This window comes from Primulina huaijiensis, chromosome 6 (genome assembly GCF_012295235.1).
Source record: "Primulina huaijiensis isolate GDHJ02 chromosome 6, ASM1229523v2, whole genome shotgun sequence".
Lineage (NCBI taxonomy): Eukaryota > Viridiplantae > Streptophyta > Magnoliopsida > Lamiales > Gesneriaceae > Primulina > Primulina huaijiensis.
In genome coordinates, this window is record NC_133311.1 from 382,940 (window position 1) to 403,539 (window position 20,600).

Genomic DNA, 20,600 nt, shown 5'->3' on the forward strand with positions numbered 1-20,600 from the left:
AACTCCTTGTTTCTTAAAAAAAAAGTCAGAGTCCTTGTTTTTTAAATATTTTCTCTCTCACTCCTACTTTTTTAATTGGCCCATTTTCTTGATGTACAGTGGCTCCAACAAACTAAAGTAGTCAAATTTAACTCCTTGAATTCGACTATCTCAACCGGAACACAGAATCCAATACATGTGTGACACTTAATGATTCAGTGATACATTTAATCGTGAGTTTATAATTTCATATGATTCAGAACAACATTTATTGTTATTTGGATTTATGCTAATTAGGCTCAGAGTCTAAAGAGAAATAAAGTGTATTTTAAAGAGTTTTATATTACAAGCATAGCCTGTGGTATTTTTTTTTTTTTTATGAAACTCATTTCATTAAAATGGGTAAAAAGTTAATGTTACAAATACATTGGGCATCCCCAAAGAAAATCAAAAACCAAGAAACATCATAATACGAAAATACAAATCAAATGCCACAATAATCACGTGTACTTGGTTGCTACTTCAATTGCTTCAGGAATGGACCGATACGTGTGAATCTTAATCTTCATTAGGATATCTTAACAGCTGAATTTTTCTTGGTCAAACATTACTCTATTTCGCATATTCCAAACGTGGTACACTTTTGCAGCCAGTGCTGTTATTCTCATTCTTGTCAACATCGAGGTACCTCTATACTGCCTTCTGAAAGCTCGCAATATAGCTGTCGGAGATCTCATTATTTTCTTCATATCAAGCCAATGACGAACACTCTTCCGAATGGGATTTGTAACACTGCAATCGAAGAACAAATTATCAACAGTTTCATCTTTAAGTTCGCACAAGACACATCTCCGATCATTGATAAATTCTAGTCTGTCTCGAGTCATGAGTTTACGGTGTGCAAATAACCAAAGTATGAACCGATGCTTGGGTAGTATGAATGTCCTAGACAGTAGAGGTTTCCAAGGCCAATTTCCTGTCGTTCCAACGAAGAACTGATATGCATGAGCGATACCCTCCTTATTACCAAACCATTTCTGTAAGCACAATGAAGCAGCTTCCTCAGAGCCAAGTCTTCCAATCAATTCATCTCTAATGTCAAGAATTTGCTTAATTAATGGTGAGGCATCCTTGTGCCTTCTCCATTTCCAAACCCCTCCAAAGCAACTATAGTTGTGATTTACCCACCTAATCCATAAGTTCTCATTCCCCACGTGAATCTTCCATAAGCTTTTCGCTATCAGCGCACGGTTCCAAGCTTTCAGATTCTTTAGACCCATTCCTCCCTCCGATAGTGGTTTACACAATGTGTTCCAAGCAATAGGTGGACGTTTAGTTGGCCACACGAACTTGCGGCAAATAGCATGTATTGAGTCTAGCCTGTGGTATTTTTGTTAAGACACACAACTCCACGGGATGCATCGAATACTCTGAAAAGATCTTTCAATGAGAAAAGTTAGTTGTTTGGATAAATTTGGCATGAGCCTTAACCCAACCCCATCTCCCCATGCTTTCTCCATGAATGCATTTACTTCCGTCCCAGTTGCAATGAATTATTACGAATTAAACTGCAACAAAATGGCAACCAACCAATTTTGAGATTGTAATTATTATTATATTTCATCTTCATTGAAGAATTCCAAAGCAAACAAGAGTTCTGCAATTAAAACCAAATCTGTACAGACACCTTAAACAAACAAGGAAGTAGCGCAAGTAATTAATGGTGGTAACAAAATTTTTCACGTGAAAACCCATAGTGACTATCCCGTGGATGAACTCCAAGTGGGGGAGATTTGTAACGCCACCATTTATCACAAACTCCCGCCAGTTTCTTTCGATGAGTCCATCCCAAAACAACCATCAATTAGCAGCTCAAAGCTTCGTATTTCACTGAAATGGGACGGTTAAATCCTGCCTGAGAAATCAAGTTCCCAACAACACCTATGTCCCTGCAGAAAACTCCTTGAAAAACAGATTGGGGAGGTGTTGTGTTGGTGGACTTTTTCTCCATTGTTGTGCTGCTGCCGTTGTGTCCATTGGACAAAACATCGGTAATTAGCTCGATTTTGCCGGCGGAGGGTTGCTCGTGTGCCTGTTGAACTTGAATTGCCACGGCCTGCAACACAGCAACAACCTTCTTTCTTTGTTTCTCTGCCGCAGCTTCTTCCAATATTGATGCCATCACACTCGTGTACCCCTTTTGTATCAATCTATACAGCATTAAGGCTGACGTTTTTGCACGCTCTCGAACTGAATCCATGTTCTTCTCATCAGCGAACTCGCACCTGTCCACGAAACTCAGGGACTTATCAGGCCTGTGTTTCAGGGTCAACAACAAATGTCCTCTTTCTAATTCTGATCTCGAGCATCCCCTTTTTAATCCGATGAGCGAATAGTAATCTACATTCCGAGTTTCACCGGCCGCAACCCTTTGCTTCAATTGCTGCATTTTGGATGCCAATGAACATAGTTTCGCTGGAATTTCCCTGTACTGAACGTTTTGGCGCTTCCAAACAGGGCCCAGCAGTTTCCTATCCCGCAAGATTGAGTTATAAAGGAGTTTTAAATGCTCCAGATCGTGAAGACTATCTGGCAAACACATAATAGTTTCGTATACGGTGGCTCTTATCGTAAGAGCCTCGATGCAACAAGTGTCCAACGCTAAAGCCCGGTTGCAATCAGCTATAGCCTCAGCTAATCGACCAACTGATTGATAAGCTGAAGCTCGGTGCACATAACACTCGGATAAAAATCCTTGTGGGGCTCCGCGACGGCCGTCTAAGATTTTGGAAAAATGTCGGATCGCTTCGGAGTAAAGACCAGCATCAAGGGAAGCGATGGCAGCTGTTTTGCGACGGACGAGGAGTTTAGTATGGCAGAGAAGCTGTGAAATTGTCTCGGACTCGGTCTTTGGAGGTGCTTCTTGCTGGCATTCTGTAAAATTGTCGCTAGAGAGCGGAAATTTGCTAGAAGAAAAACTGTCTTCCGACAGAGAAATGCTTTCGCGGCGGAAAGCGGCGGTAGCTATGCGCTTTCCCGACTGGAGTAGCACTATCGCATCTTCCATCAACCCCAAGTGGCAACATGCTTGGCCTAAAACCGAGTACCTGTTTGATGAAATGGCAGTTCGTTGAACAATTTGAGCTTACAATGAACATACAAGAAAAAAAAAGTGGTCGACGATCCAAAATTACCTCCATTGCGCTTCTTTCTCCGCGTTTTTACATAATCCAGCCATCACCTTCCTTTTCAAATCCCAAACAGAAAAGCATTTGAAAGGCGCCGCCTCTTCGCGGTCGACGGAGTCATCACCGGAGGAGGGAAGAAGCTTGACCTGCTCCCTCGCCTGAGAGGAAGAATTATCGGACGAAGCTGACGATGACGCATCGTCGGATACAAGCATTTTCAAGCTCGGAATATAATCCTGCAGCATATCCCCCACCTCCTTAAACCTCCGGAGGTGCAACAGACAGCGGGCCTTGAGCTCAAGCACCGGCTCCGCCCGCGGTGAGACGGCGAGCGCGGCATCCAGAAGACCCAATGCGGCAACAATCTCTCGATGGTCTTGAGTGGCGATCAACATTTTCGCTTCCTTCACATATGTATGGACGACCTGCGTTATACATCATAAATATGATATGATGACCCAAAATAAAGAAGAAGTGAAACAAAAGGAGGAGTACCCTTTTATTAGTGAGCCACCAGCAGTGTTTAGATGCAGCCATTGCTAACAGCAATTTTCATTCTCTGTGTCGGATTTTTAACATATGAGAGAAGCGAGACAGAGAGGGTATCATGTCAAAATGTATAATGCAAGAAACCTTTAAACAAAAAAGAATGCCAGCTTTGATACGCTGGCTGGCTGGCTGGCTGGCATCAGATTCATTTCGGTGATCGTCTCTTATGCCTTACATTTCTATCCACACAAATACTGTTGCAAGCTCATTAACAATAAATTGTATTAGCTAAATCACTTTTCTAAGCTCGAAAATAGTATGAACTTCACATTTTTCCTTTCGAAGCTCCCACACCCAATCACTCCTAATCCCATAATTAATTCATCATCAGTACTAGCTACAATATATGTTAATTAATATACCCCAAAATTATGTGATTTGATTGAGTATTACAATAATATACAATTAGGAATGAAGGATGGATAAATGAGTTTAGCAAGCACATTCTTGTCTTTGTCTTCTTTCATATTGATATAGAACACTTATTACTCAAAAATCATATAATATCATATCTGAAACAATTGATACTCAAATATCATATTTTTAATTTTTTGTATCGATTTTTATTAAAAAAAAAAAAACACTTAAGCTCAAATAGTTCAAACACATTTTTCTTGACATAAAGACTGATAACAAATTTTTTTTGTTTTTAAGATTTTTGAGCAATTTGCCGTTCTTCCAATGTCGATATTTTCATCCATCCCTTTGTAACCACTCATTTTTTGCATCATAATTCTAATTATTATTTTTTTGCAAGTTATCGGAAAACCAACCAAACATAAAATTTATTACATGTCCCCAATTCTCGACCAAGAACTAAGTCAACTGAATGGGGACTCGTCTATTTTTTCTTATTTTACCAAAAAAACTAAATAATAAATTAAATTGTACTGAGAAATATTAGATGAACTAACTAGACCAATGACGCACATCTCGTTTATTTTATTATTTTTAGAAGGACCAACATTAATACAACAATTTAATGGTAAAACAAAAAATTTGGAATCATCTCAAATTTAGAATCTTCCAATGACCTCCTATATATGATCAGATTGGCATAGCCATGTTTTTGCTTCTACCAGTGTTGGAATTTCTAAGTTCTGTCTTTTTTTATGGATTGAGATGACTATCCTTTTTATTTTTAAAATCAGGTTACAGAACTATTGACAAATTTGACTAAATTTAATGCATAAAAAACATGAACAAAAATGGTGCTCCACCCATGCCGTTAGAAGTATTTATATGGGCATGGTTTTTTTACAAGATATGTCTAAGAGATCAATGTAATGTTTTAGGGAAAATATAATTTTGATATGTTTATTTCCTTATTTGTTATTTCTGTCATCTATATTTTCAAGTTTTGACCTTTAGTTTTGTATATTTCTATTTTTGGAATTTTTTATATTTTTTTCTGAGGGAGTGCTTATGTAACACTGCAGACAACAACATTATTTCAACGTCAAGTCAACTTCTAACTGTCGTTACGTCAGAAAATGAACTAAAATTAATAAATTTGACAATATAGATCATCAAAATAATAAAAAGACAAATAAATAAAATTAAATTATAATTTTCTTCTGTATTTAATCGTTATGAAATATTGAAATTATTAAAAGGGTCGTCATGTGGGAGTTAAATAACCATGATCCTGGTGACGCATGAGATCACAAGATTCCTAATTAAAACATGGAATTCCATTTAAATAGTTGTATGCTTTTAAAATAATAAGAATTTGACGAGATCCCAGTCTGTAGACATGTCGGAATCCAAGGAAAGGAAACAATTGAGTGATGTGAATTCGGTTCCCAAATATTCCCCCATATTATCCATTTTCACATTACCATACATACAGTTACTTGAATATTAATTACAATTGCTTTGCAACACACAATGTTGATTAAAGAATTGTTTTTTTTTATTTCGAATTTCGTCTACATAGATTTGTGTCAGTGTGTTTTGGTTATTTTTATTATTAATATTTTAGAATACAATTTACTTAATTGACTTGTTAAAATAGTTTTTTGTTTCTTCGTTAATATTGGTTTTGCAAATTCGATTTCTTTTCTAGTGATTATTTTTTCATGAGACATCGTACAAGTGTGTTCACTTGTGCATAAATAGCTTTATGTTATATTATTTTTCTGGATGTTATCACATGGTGTTACAACATCTGAAACAACACTTATCTGATACACACAATTCTTACAGTTATGTTAAACATAATACTTTCACTTGGTATCAGAGCCAACTCTTAACATGTAAAATTCAATGGACGTGTCACTTGCCAACGCCGCACTAAGACCACCTGTCTTGGATGGATCTCAAAGGAAAATAATGAGCTAGAAGGTGTTGTGGCCAAACTTGAAATAATCCTAAGCAAGATAAATTTGGAATTGTGCAAGATCAAGGGTGAACTTGAAAGAACAACTAAAACTCTTGCTAAGTTTAACACAAGCACAACAAAGTTTGACTCTATATTGATGATGGGAAATGATGGTGAGGACGATCTATGTTTCAAAAATAGTGTGTTTGAAGTTAGAGAATAATCCAAACCAAATGTATTTGTAAGATAAAGTAGTAACACATCAAATAAACTTAAAATCACTCCTGCTGCCAAAGTTTTCCCACCAAAGAAGAAAGTCTTCACTTAGAAGCCGAAACAAAAGAGACACCACTTTATTTGTCATTATTGTCTCAAACCTGGTCATATCAAAATGTATTGTTTTAAGTTGAGACAAGACTACACGTAATGGAAAGTTAATCGAATGTTGTCCAAAGTATCCCATAACACCTACCACAACACCTCCAACAAACAAACTTCATTGATGAAAGTTTGGGTACCTAAGGCTAAAAGTAATTGTCATGTTATTTATACTTCTTTGAGAAATAATATTGCAGGTTTCTGGTACTTTGATCATGAAAGCTCAAACCACAAGACAGGTTCAAGAGAATATATCACAAACTATGTTGAACAAAAGAATGGAAGAGTTACCTAAGGAGGTGGTGCAAAAAGAATGATGGTTGGAAAATGAACACTGAATGTAGAAGGACTTCCCGAGCTTCACAATGTACTTCATGTTGATGGACTTAATTCAAAATTAATAATTATTAGTCAATTGTGTGATGATGACTTGTATTTTAAGTTTGATAAAAATACTTGTGAATTTTTTTAAAAGGCTAACACTTTTGTCATAACAAGTATAAGATCTACAGATTATAATTGCTATCAATTAGGAGAACTTACATGAGAACATACAAAAGTGTGTGAACTTAATCTATGGCATCAAAAGTTGGGGCATGAAAACTTGAAGAACATTAGTAATATGATGTTGTACAAGGTATACCTCAGTGGTACCATATGTTTGCGGAGCTTGTCAAAAGCGTAAGCAAACTCGGGTGTGTGAAAATCGAATGCATTGCATGTAAGCTCTTAATTTCAAAATTTCAAAAAGTGAGAAAAGATAATCAGTTCAATGGTATGGTAACTACACAATTAAGGAAGAATTATAGTCATTTGACACCAATAGCAGCTATTAATTGCCATTAAAACTGAGATTAACATCCCATTAAATCTGAAGAATTGTAACAGCTCAATGGAAGAATGAATATGGCTTTAAAGATGAGTAAATGACCTTGACCATTCAGCTGATCCAAACTCCATATAAACACAAACTAAGTTGATGAGGAAATCACACCACAAACTGATCACAAAAGCTCAGAATTGTCAAGTTTAGGTGCTGCCCAAAAATCTCGAAATTCATCCTGATACCTATACCGGTTTTTTAATTCCATTTCTGCCCATATTCGAATCCATACTGTAACCAATCTTCTGTCCAAAAATTGAGCCATTGCAACGTCCTTTCGAGGCGGATTTCTATCCAAATTTTGAAGCTCCCATAGTGTTCTTTCAAAGTTTGAATTCTGATAATTTCTTTCTATTTCGAACTCGGTTGCGGTCCCAAGTCTCGAGAGTTCAACCAGCATTTTGAAGCCTTACAACAACTATTTTCGAGAGCATTACAACAGCATTTCGAAACCATTCTTAGGTGAAACCAAGAATGAGATTGATGTTGAAAATATGCCTGATTTTCTGTAATGAACCAGGTGTTTCTTCCACCACCTCATGTCTGCCATTCAAAGCAACAAGTATATAATCCTGATTTCACTCCGTCCAAGAAATTTAGTCACAAGGGCAAAACATCTAGGAGACTGTCACTGGCTGACCTAGTATACACGTCTGGTGATGATTCAAACGATGTTTTTTATGAGTTGGTGGCCCGCGAGAAGTTCACACCAACTACTGAACATGGTGTTCATCACCCGAAGTCAGCAGTTCTTCGGGTGATGAACACCATGTTCCTCAAACTACTATTGCACAGTCTGGTTCCAAGGAACCAACTTTTTCTAATAAGGACGAGGTCTCTCTTGCTCAATTTCTAAACATTTGAAGAAAGACAAGGGCACTGTCTCCGTATCTGCTCTTGAAGTCTCTGAAGATGAACCTGATGCATAGATGCAACAGGAATTTGCAGAAAACATGCCTGAGCCTTCCAGCAGATCATCTTCCACATTTACCGATGAAGAATTTGATGATAGTTTGATAATGAAGCTGACAATGACGAAGTTGCAGCTGATTTTGATGACATTCCGGACAAACACTATGATTTGAGCAAAGCCTTTTCAACTAAGTCCTACACTGCAAAATCTCTGGCTCAGTGGTCTGTGAATGCCAACAAAGAGTTCCTAGGCAGAATCTGGTGGCTTTTCTCAAACTCCACAGATTATTCTTGACTAATTTTTACAGTGGTGTCATATTGTTGTAAGCGTGTTCTTGAGTTCTACACCAATCTCTCACCCGGTGTTGGTGATGAATGGTCAAGTAAATTTGGTAAACTTTTTGTTCGCGATAGAGTACGAGTTCTATCTCGTGATCATTAACAACCTCTACCCTGCTCCTGCTGATGCAGAAGAAGGCCTCCAATTGGACATTCATGAGGTTACTTCAGTATTAACCTGGGGTTTGATCAATCGATTTCCAGCACATCCAAACCATTTGTCTGCTGTGAATTTGACGTCGTTTTACTATGTTCTTCACAAAATTGCAATACGCAATTGGACTCCTTTAACAAACTCTACAGTGATGACAAGACTACAAGTCTTAGTTCAATTTTCCATTGGTACTCAAGGTACCTTTAATTTTGAGAAATTGTTCTTCAAAACAATGCTTCAATTTGCTAAGGGATGATTCAAATATTCAAAACTACATTTTCCCTCATTGATTTATGGGATTCTTGAGTCTCAAGAATTCATTAGAGACGTTGATAAACAACTGTCCGATCAATATAAGTCTAGACATTGATGTTCTTCATTAGATTTGATCTTTATTATTTGAAAGAATTTTTTTCTAATGGAAGACTATTTTTCTTTATTTTGTAGGAATCTATTCAAGCCTATCAAAATCAACACAAATCTATATATACTAAAGAATAACTGATGCACAATTGTTGAAAGTGCTAGAGAGGCGAGACGAGCCAGATACGAGAGAGTTTTCTAATGAACTCGCAAAGACTAAGCATCGTTGTTTACTGTGTTTTCGTGACATATTGGAGACATTTGAAGACAAAACTCATACAAAGTGTTTATTGGAGAATTGGTTAGTTGCTCCGAATTTTAGCTACCTAGATTTGCATTCTTTTGTTTTGGTTATTTTTGTTATTGATATTTTATAATACAATTTACAGACAATTTTTTATTTCTTCACTAGTAAGTTTTGTAAACTCGATTTCTTTTCTATTGATTATTTTGTCATGAGACATCGCATAAATGTGTTCACTTGTGTATAAATATCTATGTATTACTTTAATTATTTGTGTGTTATATTGTTCCGCTACTTATTTTTACAAGGTGCTACAATATTCGAGATAACATTTATCTGATACACACGGTCTTTACTATTATGTTAAATAGAATACTTTCAATGCTATCAATCAAACAAGCTATTTTTTTCGTCATATGGTTGAAATGTAAAAAATTTTAATTTAGTCCTGTAATTTGACATGTTTTAAATTTTAGTCTTGTAACTTGTTGAAGTTTGGTTTTCATTCACTAACTTGGACTTTTTTGTCCTTTTTTGCCGAATATTATTTATTTGATATCGATCCTCTTATATATGGTTTATGTGATCTACGAATAAAACATATGCTATACAGATTAAAATTAATCTAAGTTAAAATAAAAGAGAAATAAAGCAAAACATCACTCAATATTTAAAATGTGGGGAAAAAATTTGTTGTTATTTTTGCTTAGCTAGATTTTAATGAATATAATATAGAATTAATTATTACCAAATAAAACAAGTAGGAGAGTGTCGGTGTCAATAAACAATATTCAATGGATTTAGTTGTTTCAAGCAACATTAAAGGGTCGGAAAAAAAAATCCAATCTAGCGGATGAAATCAAACTTGGACAAATTATAGAACTTACAGGACTAAATCACAAATTTTATTTATGATATGTATTAAATTATGGATGAAGAAAAAGATTTGACATAATTTAATTTATTACACGATACAGAGTATATTTTTACTGTAGCGCAAACGCATGAACTCCTTTTGACAAACACCATCTCGAAGTTAAGAATGTTAATTATCTTAGGGATAGTGATATTGTTGATAGATATACATACATACAGAACTTGCACTTTTAGACAATCTTTTAACTTGTTATCTATCATTTCCATATAACGTACAAGAACAAAATGCATTACATAAATTAATTAATAGTTTTTTTAAAAATAAGTTTCATAATAGATTATCAAATAAATCTATAATAAAAATAATTATTAATTTTTTTTTAAATTGATGACTTGGTGGAGTATATATATGGAAAGTGTTTGGCATTTGATCCAAATGTGAATGCAAAGTTTCAAATTTTTGTGCCTGATATATATATATATATATATATATGCCAGTATATCCACTCTTATCGTCTTTCTGGTCTCATCACATGATCATATACGTTAATATAATGGACGCCAAAGTCAACGAAATCTGAGAAACTGCATGCTGTTTGTATTTGGATTCAATTTTTATTCACACAATTATTTGTCAAACAAATCCAACATTGTCCCTCCATGTTTTCGATCTTTCTCTAAAGTCTTTGACTATATATATATATATATATATGAGGAAATAGAAATGACCCATCGCTGTGAATCTTAGCTGTCACCTGCTAATATATTAATGTATTTTGAAGACCAGCTTGATAAATAAATGGTTATTAACAAAGTGATTATAAAAAGGTCGTGTCGTTACCACTACTATGATATGTTGTTAGCTTGAATAAATTATTAATTTGAATTTACTACAATATTATATATAGTGTGTGAATTAAGTGGTGCATCTTCTGTCATTTGAAAGTAAATTAGTAGTACAAATTTGGTTTATTTTAAAGGAAAGGAAAGCTTACCACCCATTTCATCTGGTTCGAGGGGAAAAATATTGCAAAGATTACCAACAATAAAGACAATTGACCGATAGTGGAGAAACTATCGTTTTAAACAGTCTACAAACAATACGCGCTTAAATATATATATATATATATATATAGTGTCTCCGACAACAACCATATGTATGCTTCACATTAATATTTTATGGGATCTGCACATGAATTTACGTTATTTTCTTGCTAAAAGTAAGGGCCATTTGATACTATTCATAGGAGAAATATGCTCCTATTTTGCAGATAAGTTAAGTGGTAGCGTGTGCTTATTTGTGAGGAAAAGATTTTGTGATTCCAAAATAACATGCAAACACTTGCTATTAATTATTATCATGTTAAAAAGCTTTTTAGACCAATAGCATATAAATCATGCCGTAAAAATTCCGTGAAAAAATTATATATCAATAGCCTTAATGCTATGTTTTGTCATTGTATTGAAAACGAGACATGGTTTCTGGATAATGAAGCAAAACATTAGTCATCGGCGGCGGCGGACAGGGATCTTGATAAATTTGGTCGACGCCCAGGCCACGAGATGTTTTGCTCCAGTTAAATTATTTGTAGCACAGCAGCGGTACCGATCAAATTTTCACCTTCATATCACAAACGCAAACCACAAGCATACATAGTTTTATCAACTACAAAAACATAAAATGAATGATTCTTCTCGCCTTGTCATCATCATATCTTTATCGGTCTCGAAACAATAGTTATAAGACATCCTACGGATAATTATCTTATTTTATGTATTGAGATACCCATTTGAAGCCGTCACCATACCCCATTTTGCGCACGATACTGCACATGAAAACTTCCAATGGCCTCACATTAGAATCCGCAAGATTTACCTTCCCTTTTCCTGTGGTTATGCCAGTAAGGCCAAGGTGATATCGAAGCTCATCTTCTGAGGCAGCGTATGGTATGTCGATCTTGTTCCCCAAAATGAGAAAAGGGACACTGGCAAGGGACTCATCAGAGAGAAGAGCGTCTAATTCCTTTTTGGATTCTGCAAAACGTTCTTTGTCATAAGCATCCACCAGATACACTACAGCATCAACCTGTTGTAATAAATCAAGGAAAGAATTTCAATATTTCAAAATGCTCCCGGTGACAAAGACATGGGGAAATTTGCTAGAAACTTTAATGGTAGCAAACGTTTGAAGCCAAACCAGTTCTTCGCATTCAACACTATAAAAACACAACAATATTAGTGGACCTCAGGTTTCTATCTCATATCACGAGTCACTTCATTGACATTCATACACCAGAGACACATTTATTGAAATGCACTCGTATATATACAGGAAAGTGTTGGATAATAACTCAGGGAAAAAGAATTGGTGGATGCAAGAGTTGGCTAACCCAAAACTATGTGGTCGTACAAGTTAATAACCATTTGGATGTGACGCTTGCTGTTACCAAAAACATGTCACGGTGCATAGATAAAATGAAAAATATCACACAGATACAGCCAAACAAGAAAATCAAAATTGCAGCCAACCCCAATAACAGTTCAAGCATGCAATAATATTTGCTGGAATACAAACAGACGAGAGAATAAATGCGACCAATTCCAGGAGCTATATCACCTTACATCTTTCAGCCAAAAATGCTAACACTACAACTACAGGTCTAAAAAAAAGAATACCCAACACTCAAACCTATGAAGTAAAAATAGTAAAATACCACTCCACAAACGATTACCAACCAATTGTGCACCACGGAATCGCATAGATCACTGGAAACATTAGCAAAAGCTGGACAAGCCAAACGCAAGGTGGGGACAAACACAAATGCAGGTGTATGAGAGTCATCAAAAATACACAGTCGCTACACCTCATCTTCCCTCACCTCCCTTCCAAGTTAAATTTCTAGTTCTTCCCCTGCCTAGATCAATTCATCTATGTATACACTTAAATTCAAGGCTTCCCCTAAAAGTCACAATTTCATTAAACTTCACAAGCACAAAATATGAAATCACCACAAAACTACAGCATACAACAAATTTAACCTACCTTGGCATAGTAATCCTTCCAAACTCTACGGGCGATCTGATGCCCTCCCAAATCAAAAGCCTTGAACTTTATCTTCCCAATACTCAGCTCTTCCGATGTCGGATATTGGGTCGGCTGATGCTGAACTAATCTCTGCATCAATCAATCACCGAATCCAATTACTAAGCATAAAGAAACAAGATAAATTAAATAATCATTGTAATCATAATAGAGATACTTCGTCCTTGAGCATGTGGAGAAGGGTGGTTTTGCCGGCATTATCGAGGCCAAGAAACAAGATCTTGGCCTCCTTTTGCAATAATCCTAGGGATGCCAACACGCCGTAAAACCAGTCCAACAGGAACATTTCGCCAGATCGCGATTCCTACAGATCTGGACTGGATTTTCCCCTTCTGTGCAGAGCTTGAATTCGAGAAGGGACTTTTTCAAGATTTGATACGCTACCTTTCTTCGACGCTTTTCGAACGGGTTTTTATATTTAATTTAATAAAAAATATATATACTATAAATTTACCAAAATCAATATTATATATCAAATAATTTTTTTTGGTAGTAAGATGATAAGATGGATCAGGTGTAGGGATGACAATGGAGTGAGCTAGTCTCGTCCTTGAATCTAAAACCCGTCCTATCTCCTCCCCCGTCATAATTGAAGATTCTTCATCGATGTACTTATGAGACTAAGTCTTCATCCTCATTCGCGAGGCATGCTNTTATATGTTATCAAGTATAAGTGTCTAATAAATTAAAAGTGACTAGGAAAGTAAAAACATCCAGTAGAAATTGTTGTCAATTTACATGAAAGAGAATAATAATCAAACAACATTGTAAATAAAAAATTGCATATCGTTGATTGTCAAAAAAGATTCTAATAATTGAATATTATAATAAAATATATACATTATTGAGAGAATATGACAAATAACAAAAGAAAACAATATGATAAAAAAGATATGATAAAAATTTTAGTAGTCCAAATCTTTTTTTAAAATTAAAAAAATATGTTTTTTCCAAATTAGTTACATATGCTAATTAACACGAATTGTCAAAATTTACAATACTATTATCATTGTTTTTTTGTTGAGTTAACTAATTTTATTTCAAATTTTAATTACTTCAACATATGTTTCTCACGTGCAACGCACGTGCATTATTTCTAGTATATATATATATGCCAGTATATCCACTCTTATCGTCTTTCTGGTCTCATCACATGATCATATACGTTAATATAATGGACGCCAAAGTCAACGAAATCTGAGAAACTGCATGCTGTTTGTATTTGGATTCAATTTTTATTCACACAATTATTTGTCAAACAAATCCAACATTGTCCCTCCATGTTTTCGATCTTTCTCTAAAGTCTTTGACTATATATATATATATATATATGAGGAAATAGAAATGACCCATCGCTGTGAATCTTAGCTGTCACCTGCTAATATATTAATGTATTTTGAAGACCAGCTTGATAAATAAATGGTTATTAACAAAGTGATTATAAAAAGGTCGTGTCGTTACCACTACTATGATATGTTGTTAGCTTGAATAAATTATTAATTTGAATTTACTACAATATTATATATAGTGTGTGAATTAAGTGGTGCATCTTCTGTCATTTGAAAGTAAATTAGTAGTACAAATTTGGTTTATTTTAAAGGAAAGGAAAGCTTACCACCCATTTCATCTGGTTCGAGGGGAAAAATATTGCAAAGATTACCAACAATAAAGACAATTGACCGATAGTGGAGAAACTATCGTTTTAAACAGTCTACAAACAATACGCGCTTAAATATATATATATATATATATATAGTGTCTCCGACAACAACCATATGTATGCTTCACATTAATATTTTATGGGATCTGCACATGAATTTACGTTATTTTCTTGCTAAAAGTAAGGGCCATTTGATACTATTCATAGGAGAAATATGCTCCTATTTTGCAGATAAGTTAAGTGGTAGCGTGTGCTTATTTGTGAGGAAAAGATTTTGTGATTCCAAAATAACATGCAAACACTTGCTATTAATTATTATCATGTTAAAAAGCTTTTTAGACCAATAGCATATAAATCATGCCGTAAAAATTCCGTGAAAAAATTATATATCAATAGCCTTAATGCTATGTTTTGTCATTGTATTGAAAACGAGACATGGTTTCTGGATAATGAAGCAAAACATTAGTCATCGGCGGCGGCGGACAGGGATCTTGATAAATTTGGTCGACGCCCAGGCCACGAGATGTTTTGCTCCAGTTAAATTATTTGTAGCACAGCAGCGGTACCGATCAAATTTTCACCTTCATATCACAAACGCAAACCACAAGCATACATAGTTTTATCAACTACAAAAACATAAAATGAATGATTCTTCTCGCCTTGTCATCATCATATCTTTATCGGTCTCGAAACAATAGTTATAAGACATCCTACGGATAATTATCTTATTTTATGTATTGAGATACCCATTTGAAGCCGTCACCATACCCCATTTTGCGCACGATACTGCACATGAAAACTTCCAATGGCCTCACATTAGAATCCGCAAGATTTACCATCCCTTTTCCTGTGGTTATGCCAGTAAGGCCAAGGTGATATCGAAGCTCATCTTCTGAGGCAGCGTATGGTATGTCGATCTTGTTCCCCAAAATGAGAAAAGGGACACTGGCAAGGGACTCATCAGAGAGAAGAGCGTCTAATTCCTTTTTGGATTCTGCAAAACGTTCTTTGTCATAAGCATCCACCAGATACACTACAGCATCAACCTGTTGTAATAAATCAAGGAAAGAATTTCAATATTTCAAAATGCTCCCGGTGACAAAGACATGGGGAAATTTGCTAGAAACTTTAATGGTAGCAAACGTTTGAAGCCAAACCAGTTCTTCGCATTCAACACTATAAAAACACAACAATATTAGTGGACCTCAGGTTTCTATCTCATATCACGAGTCACTTCATTGACATTCATACACCAGAGACACATTTATTGAAATGCACTCGTATATATACAGGAAAGTGTTGGATAATAACTCAGGGAAAAAGAATTGGTGGATGCAAGAGTTGGCTAACCCAAAACTATGTGGTCGTACAAGTTAATAACCATTTGGATGTGACGCTTGCTGTTACCAAAAACATGTCACGGTGCATAGATAAAATGAAAAATATCACACAGATACAGCCAAACAAGAAAATCAAAATTGCAGCCAACCCCAATAACAGTTCAAGCATGCAATAATATTTGCTGGAATACAAACAGACGAGAGAATAAATGCGACCAATTCCAGGAGCTATATCACCTTACATCTTTCAGCCAAAAATGCTAACACTACAACTACAGGTCTAAAAAAAAGAATACCCAACACTCAAACCTATGAAGTAAAAATAGTAAAATACCACTCCACAAACGATTACCAACCAATTGTGCACCACGGAATCGCATAGATCACTGGAAACATTAGCAAAAGCTGGACAAGCCAAACGCAAGGTGGGGACAAACACAAATGCAGGTGTATGAGAGTCATCAAAAATACACAGTCGCTACACCTCATCTTCCCTCACCTCCCTTCCAAGTTAAATTTCTAGTTCTTCCCCTGCCTAGATCAATTCATCTATGTATACACTTAAATTCAAGGCTTCCCCTAAAAGTCACAATTTCATTAAACTTCACAAGCACAAAATATGAAATCACCACAAAACTACAGCATACAACAAATTTAACCTACCTTGGCATAGTAATCCTTCCAAACTCTACGGGCGATCTGATGCCCTCCCAAATCAAAAGCCTTGAACTTTATCTTCCCAATACTCAGCTCTTCCGATGTCGGATATTGGGTCGGCTGATGCTGAACTAATCTCTGCATCAATCAATCACCGAATCCAATTACTAAGCATAAAGAAACAAGATAAATTAAATAATCATTGTAATCATAATAGAGATACTTCGTCCTTGAGCATGTGGAGAAGGGTGGTTTTGCCGGCATTATCGAGGCCAAGAAACAAGATCTTGGCCTCCTTTTGCAATAATCCTAGGGATGCCAACACGCCGTAAAACCAGTCCAACAGGAACATTTCGCCAGATCGCGATTCCTACAGATCTGGACTGGATTTTCCCCTTCTGTGCAGAGCTTGAATTCGAGAAGGGACTTTTTCAAGATTTGATACGCTACCTTTCTTCGACGCTTTTCGAACGGGTTTTTATATTTAATTTAATAAAAAATATATATACTATAAATTTACCAAAATCAATATTATATATCAAATAATTTTTTTTGGTAGTAAGATGATAAGATGGATCAGGTTTAGGGATGACAATGGAGTGAGCTAGTCTCGTCCCTGAATCTAAAACCCGTCCTATCTCCTCCCCCGTCATAATTGAAGATTCTTCATCCATGTACTTATGAGACTAAGTCTTCATCCTCATTCGCGAGGCATGCTTATCGGTTCTATCGAACCGGTTTCGGATCTGTTCTTACTGGTTCTGCGTCCGATGAGTTCGGAACCGACTTGGAACCGATCCAAACCTAAGACCGATTCGACTGTTAATAAACCGGTTCTGGTTCGGATCGAACCGGTTCTGAACTCTAATGTATTATATTTCAATATATAACTAAAATTAGTAATATTAATAGACAATTTTTTATTTAGTATTAAGCTTGCAAATAATTGTGATTACATAAAAAACTATAACAAAATAACTTAAACATTTATTTTTAAAATTGAACATCTAAAATTCATCACGATTTAGTAAAATATATTTTGAATATTCTGGATTTTCGTCGAAGCTTGAGCTTTGAAATTCGTCGATCGTCCCAGCGGTCCTATTCTTTTTTTCTACTGCAAACCAATCTTGTAGGCATGTTAGCATGTTAAGTGTTTCTGTTTTAAATTAGTTCTTTGTTCATCGATGATTCTTCCATATACTGAAAATACTGATTCAGAAGCAACACTTGAACTTTGAAAGGCTAGGACATCTCTTGCAATTGTCGCTAACACTGGATACAGTTGAGAATTTACTTTCCACCAATCTAGAACATCAAAATTCTTTGTAGTCTCAATATATTGGCCTAGGAAAATTTGGATCTCATTGTAATTTGTCGTTGTCACCGATTTTCTTTTAAACTTTTGTCGTTTTAAACTTTGAAAAAAGTTTAGTGCTCTACTTTTGCCTTTCTATGCGGGTGTCTCCTCCGGCTGTCGACTTGGTTCACACTGTTTACTGCCATACAAGTCAAGCAATTCTTGAATAGAATGCATTATTGACTTCTTTTGATCGTCAACATTATTCTCCAAAATTTTAAAGTAATATACAAAAAAAACATGTCTAACCCCACCTTGACTTTGACTAGGATCAAATAATGTTGCTATACCTTTTCTCCCAATATTTTAAAATTTTGTTTTCCATATTCGAAACAAAGTCATGCATAACAACATCACCACGAAATTCAATAAATCTATAAAGCATATTGAAAATTAAAGGTAGAAACATAGTTGAAGTAGGATAGTTAATACCAAAAAAAATTTCTGTTTCTTCTTTAAAAATTTCTAACAAAGAAACACATTTACTCAAAATATTCCAATCATCGTCAGTCAAAATTAAAGACTCTACCGAAATATTATTATAATATGGAGTAACTAAATCTTGAAAACGTAACAAAGTGAAAAGCAAATGATATAAAGAATTCCATATAGTTTCAACAGGGAACGAACATTTTTTAAATTTAATCTCATTTGTTTCGAATAGTGTTTTCCAATCACGTTCATGTCTTCTTTCACGTAATAAATTTCCCCATAATTTGAATTTTTCTATTACAATAGCCATGTGTTCATCACATGCACATTTTACACATAAGTTAATAATATGACATGCATATCAAACATGAAGCAAATTACCATATAAAATTGGTTTTAATGAATCTTTAAGATATTTAATCGCAAGAGTATTGGCGCTAGCATTATCTAATGTGATCGACATTATTTTATTTTGTATCCCATAAATCTTAACAACAATTAACACATATCTAGCTATAGTGTATGCGTTGTGTGTTGATTCTAAATGATCTAACGCCAAAATTCTTTTTTTCATAGTCCAAGTTTCATCTATCCAATGACATGTAACAACAATATAAGATTCATATTTTAAATTAGTCCAAATATCAATTGTTAAACTAACTCTACAAGAAATATTTGAAAGATGTGATATTAATATTTCTTTATATTCCTTATACATATCCAAACAATATTTCTTAAGTGTGTGTCTAGAAATATTTTGAAAATCAGGTTGAATAGTACTAGTAAATTCAAAAAAACCTTATTGTTCAACTATTATAAAAGGTTGACAACATTTCGTAACAAATTTAACGATAGCTTTTCGAGATATTTCTTTTGTAATCGTGAAAGCTTTACCACTTGAAGGATTAATTTGTTGTTGTGTTGGTTTCCTACTGAATGGTTGTAACGTATCAGGATCAAGTTTATGTACCTTAAACTAAATGTGTTTTCAAAGTGCCGGTACCACCGAAACCACCATCCGTTTTGTAAGAATATCTTGTTTTGCAAATTTTATATACGACAAAAGAGTTATTCGTACCTCGTTGTTCAATATCGAAGTTATCCCAAACTTTGCTTAGCTTTGCATGGGCTGTCGTCGTGCTCGTTGACATTGTGTTGCTTGCTCGGGTAGACGATGGCGTCCCCACAGGTTTGTTGGGGAGTTCCATGGCTTCTTCATCCTCGTGGCTAGGTTCGACTTCATCAAAGTCGGGGATGTAGCCAAAATGTTCACAAAGTCGGAAGCGTATTCGCCTCCAGCACCACCACGGTTTGAAGATGATGCCATTGAAATTCGAATTATTTATATGAGTAAATTGTAGGTGGTCTCGTCAAACCACTAATCTAGTGGTTCGTCCTTTTGCGGTGGCTGAGTGATCCATGTTCCATCATTAGAGTTGTTGAATCACATGTCTTGTTTACTTTTGTCAGAAAATCTTTTCTTTTGTATGCTCCCCGAAGAAAACGTGACTTGTGTAGACATTTATCATTTGTACTTGTCTCTGTTGTATGTTTTCGGTCAGATCTTGGCCGAAAACGTTTCTCGAATTCTAGCTCTTTCTGGTTCAAGCACTCTGGGTAGATTTCTTTTGACCATCTTCCCACATGATTCATATTACAGAATTTTCGCCGAGTTTTTTTACTCATCAGCAGCTTATTGTTCACTGAAGATTTTTTATTTTCAATTATGTTTTCTACAAAACTAGTAGTTTTTCATGTCATAGTATTTTAAAAAGATTCATTTATAGAATTTTGATAAAAATTAAATAGAAACTTGAATTTGTCTATCTCTGTAAGACAGTACCATAATCCTCATGTTCG

The 20,600-nt window shown here is 35.1% G+C and overlaps 3 protein-coding genes across 3 annotated transcripts; all 3 read right to left on the reverse strand.

The window, feature by feature from the left end:
- Positions 1-1,367: 1,367 nt before the first annotated feature.
- Positions 1,368-3,893, reverse strand: LOC140978678 (uncharacterized). Its single transcript, XM_073443874.1, has 3 exons — positions 3,663-3,893; positions 3,174-3,592; positions 1,368-3,086 (listed from the first exon to the last, which is right to left on the reverse strand). The coding sequence occupies exons 1-3, from the start codon at positions 3,702-3,704 to the stop codon at positions 1,844-1,846; spliced, it is 1,704 nt and encodes a 567-aa protein (XP_073299975.1). The 5' UTR covers positions 3,705-3,893; the 3' UTR covers positions 1,368-1,843.
- Positions 3,894-11,791: 7,898 nt separating this feature from the next.
- On the reverse strand, positions 11,792-13,705 carry LOC140979806 (small COPII coat GTPase SAR1A). The gene is made up of 3 exons (XM_073445385.1): positions 13,449-13,705; positions 13,232-13,363; positions 11,792-12,274 (listed from the first exon to the last, which is right to left on the reverse strand). The coding sequence occupies exons 1-3, from the start codon at positions 13,575-13,577 to the stop codon at positions 11,954-11,956; spliced, it is 582 nt and encodes a 193-aa protein (XP_073301486.1). The 5' UTR covers positions 13,578-13,705; the 3' UTR covers positions 11,792-11,953.
- A 1,722-nt stretch (positions 13,706-15,427) lies between these two features.
- On the reverse strand, positions 15,428-17,428 carry LOC140978435 (small COPII coat GTPase SAR1A-like). The gene is made up of 3 exons (XM_073443453.1): positions 17,172-17,428; positions 16,955-17,086; positions 15,428-15,997 (listed from the first exon to the last, which is right to left on the reverse strand). Exons 1-3 carry the CDS (start codon positions 17,298-17,300, stop codon positions 15,677-15,679), a joined length of 582 nt encoding a protein of 193 aa, XP_073299554.1. The 5' UTR covers positions 17,301-17,428; the 3' UTR covers positions 15,428-15,676.
- Positions 17,429-20,600: the final 3,172 nt, after the last annotated feature.

Excerpts from the sequence above, each read along its gene's own strand:
- LOC140978678 (XM_073443874.1), bottom strand. The coding sequence starts at position 3,704 with ATGGCTGCATCTAAACACTGCTGGTGGCTCACTAATAAAAGG. Across the intron at positions 3,593-3,662 it reads GGTGGCTCACTAATAAAAGG|GTCGTCCATACATATGTGAA; the intron begins GTACTCCTCCTT and ends TGTATAACGCAG. Across the intron at positions 3,087-3,173 it reads GAGAAAGAAGCGCAATGGAG|GTACTCGGTTTTAGGCCAAG; the intron begins GTAATTTTGGAT and ends TTCATCAAACAG.
- LOC140979806 (XM_073445385.1), bottom strand. The coding sequence starts at position 13,577 with ATGTTCCTGTTGGACTGGTTTTACGGCGTGTTGGCATCCCTAGGATTA. Across the intron at positions 13,364-13,448 it reads TCCACATGCTCAAGGACGAA|AGATTAGTTCAGCATCAGCC; the intron begins GTATCTCTATTA and ends TGATTGATGCAG. Across the intron at positions 12,275-13,231 it reads GGAAGGATTACTATGCCAAG|GTTGATGCTGTAGTGTATCT; the intron begins GTAGGTTAAATT and ends TTATTACAACAG.
- LOC140978435 (XM_073443453.1), bottom strand. The coding sequence starts at position 17,300 with ATGTTCCTGTTGGACTGGTTTTACGGCGTGTTGGCATCCCTAGGATTA. Across the intron at positions 17,087-17,171 it reads TCCACATGCTCAAGGACGAA|AGATTAGTTCAGCATCAGCC; the intron begins GTATCTCTATTA and ends TGATTGATGCAG. Across the intron at positions 15,998-16,954 it reads GGAAGGATTACTATGCCAAG|GTTGATGCTGTAGTGTATCT; the intron begins GTAGGTTAAATT and ends TTATTACAACAG.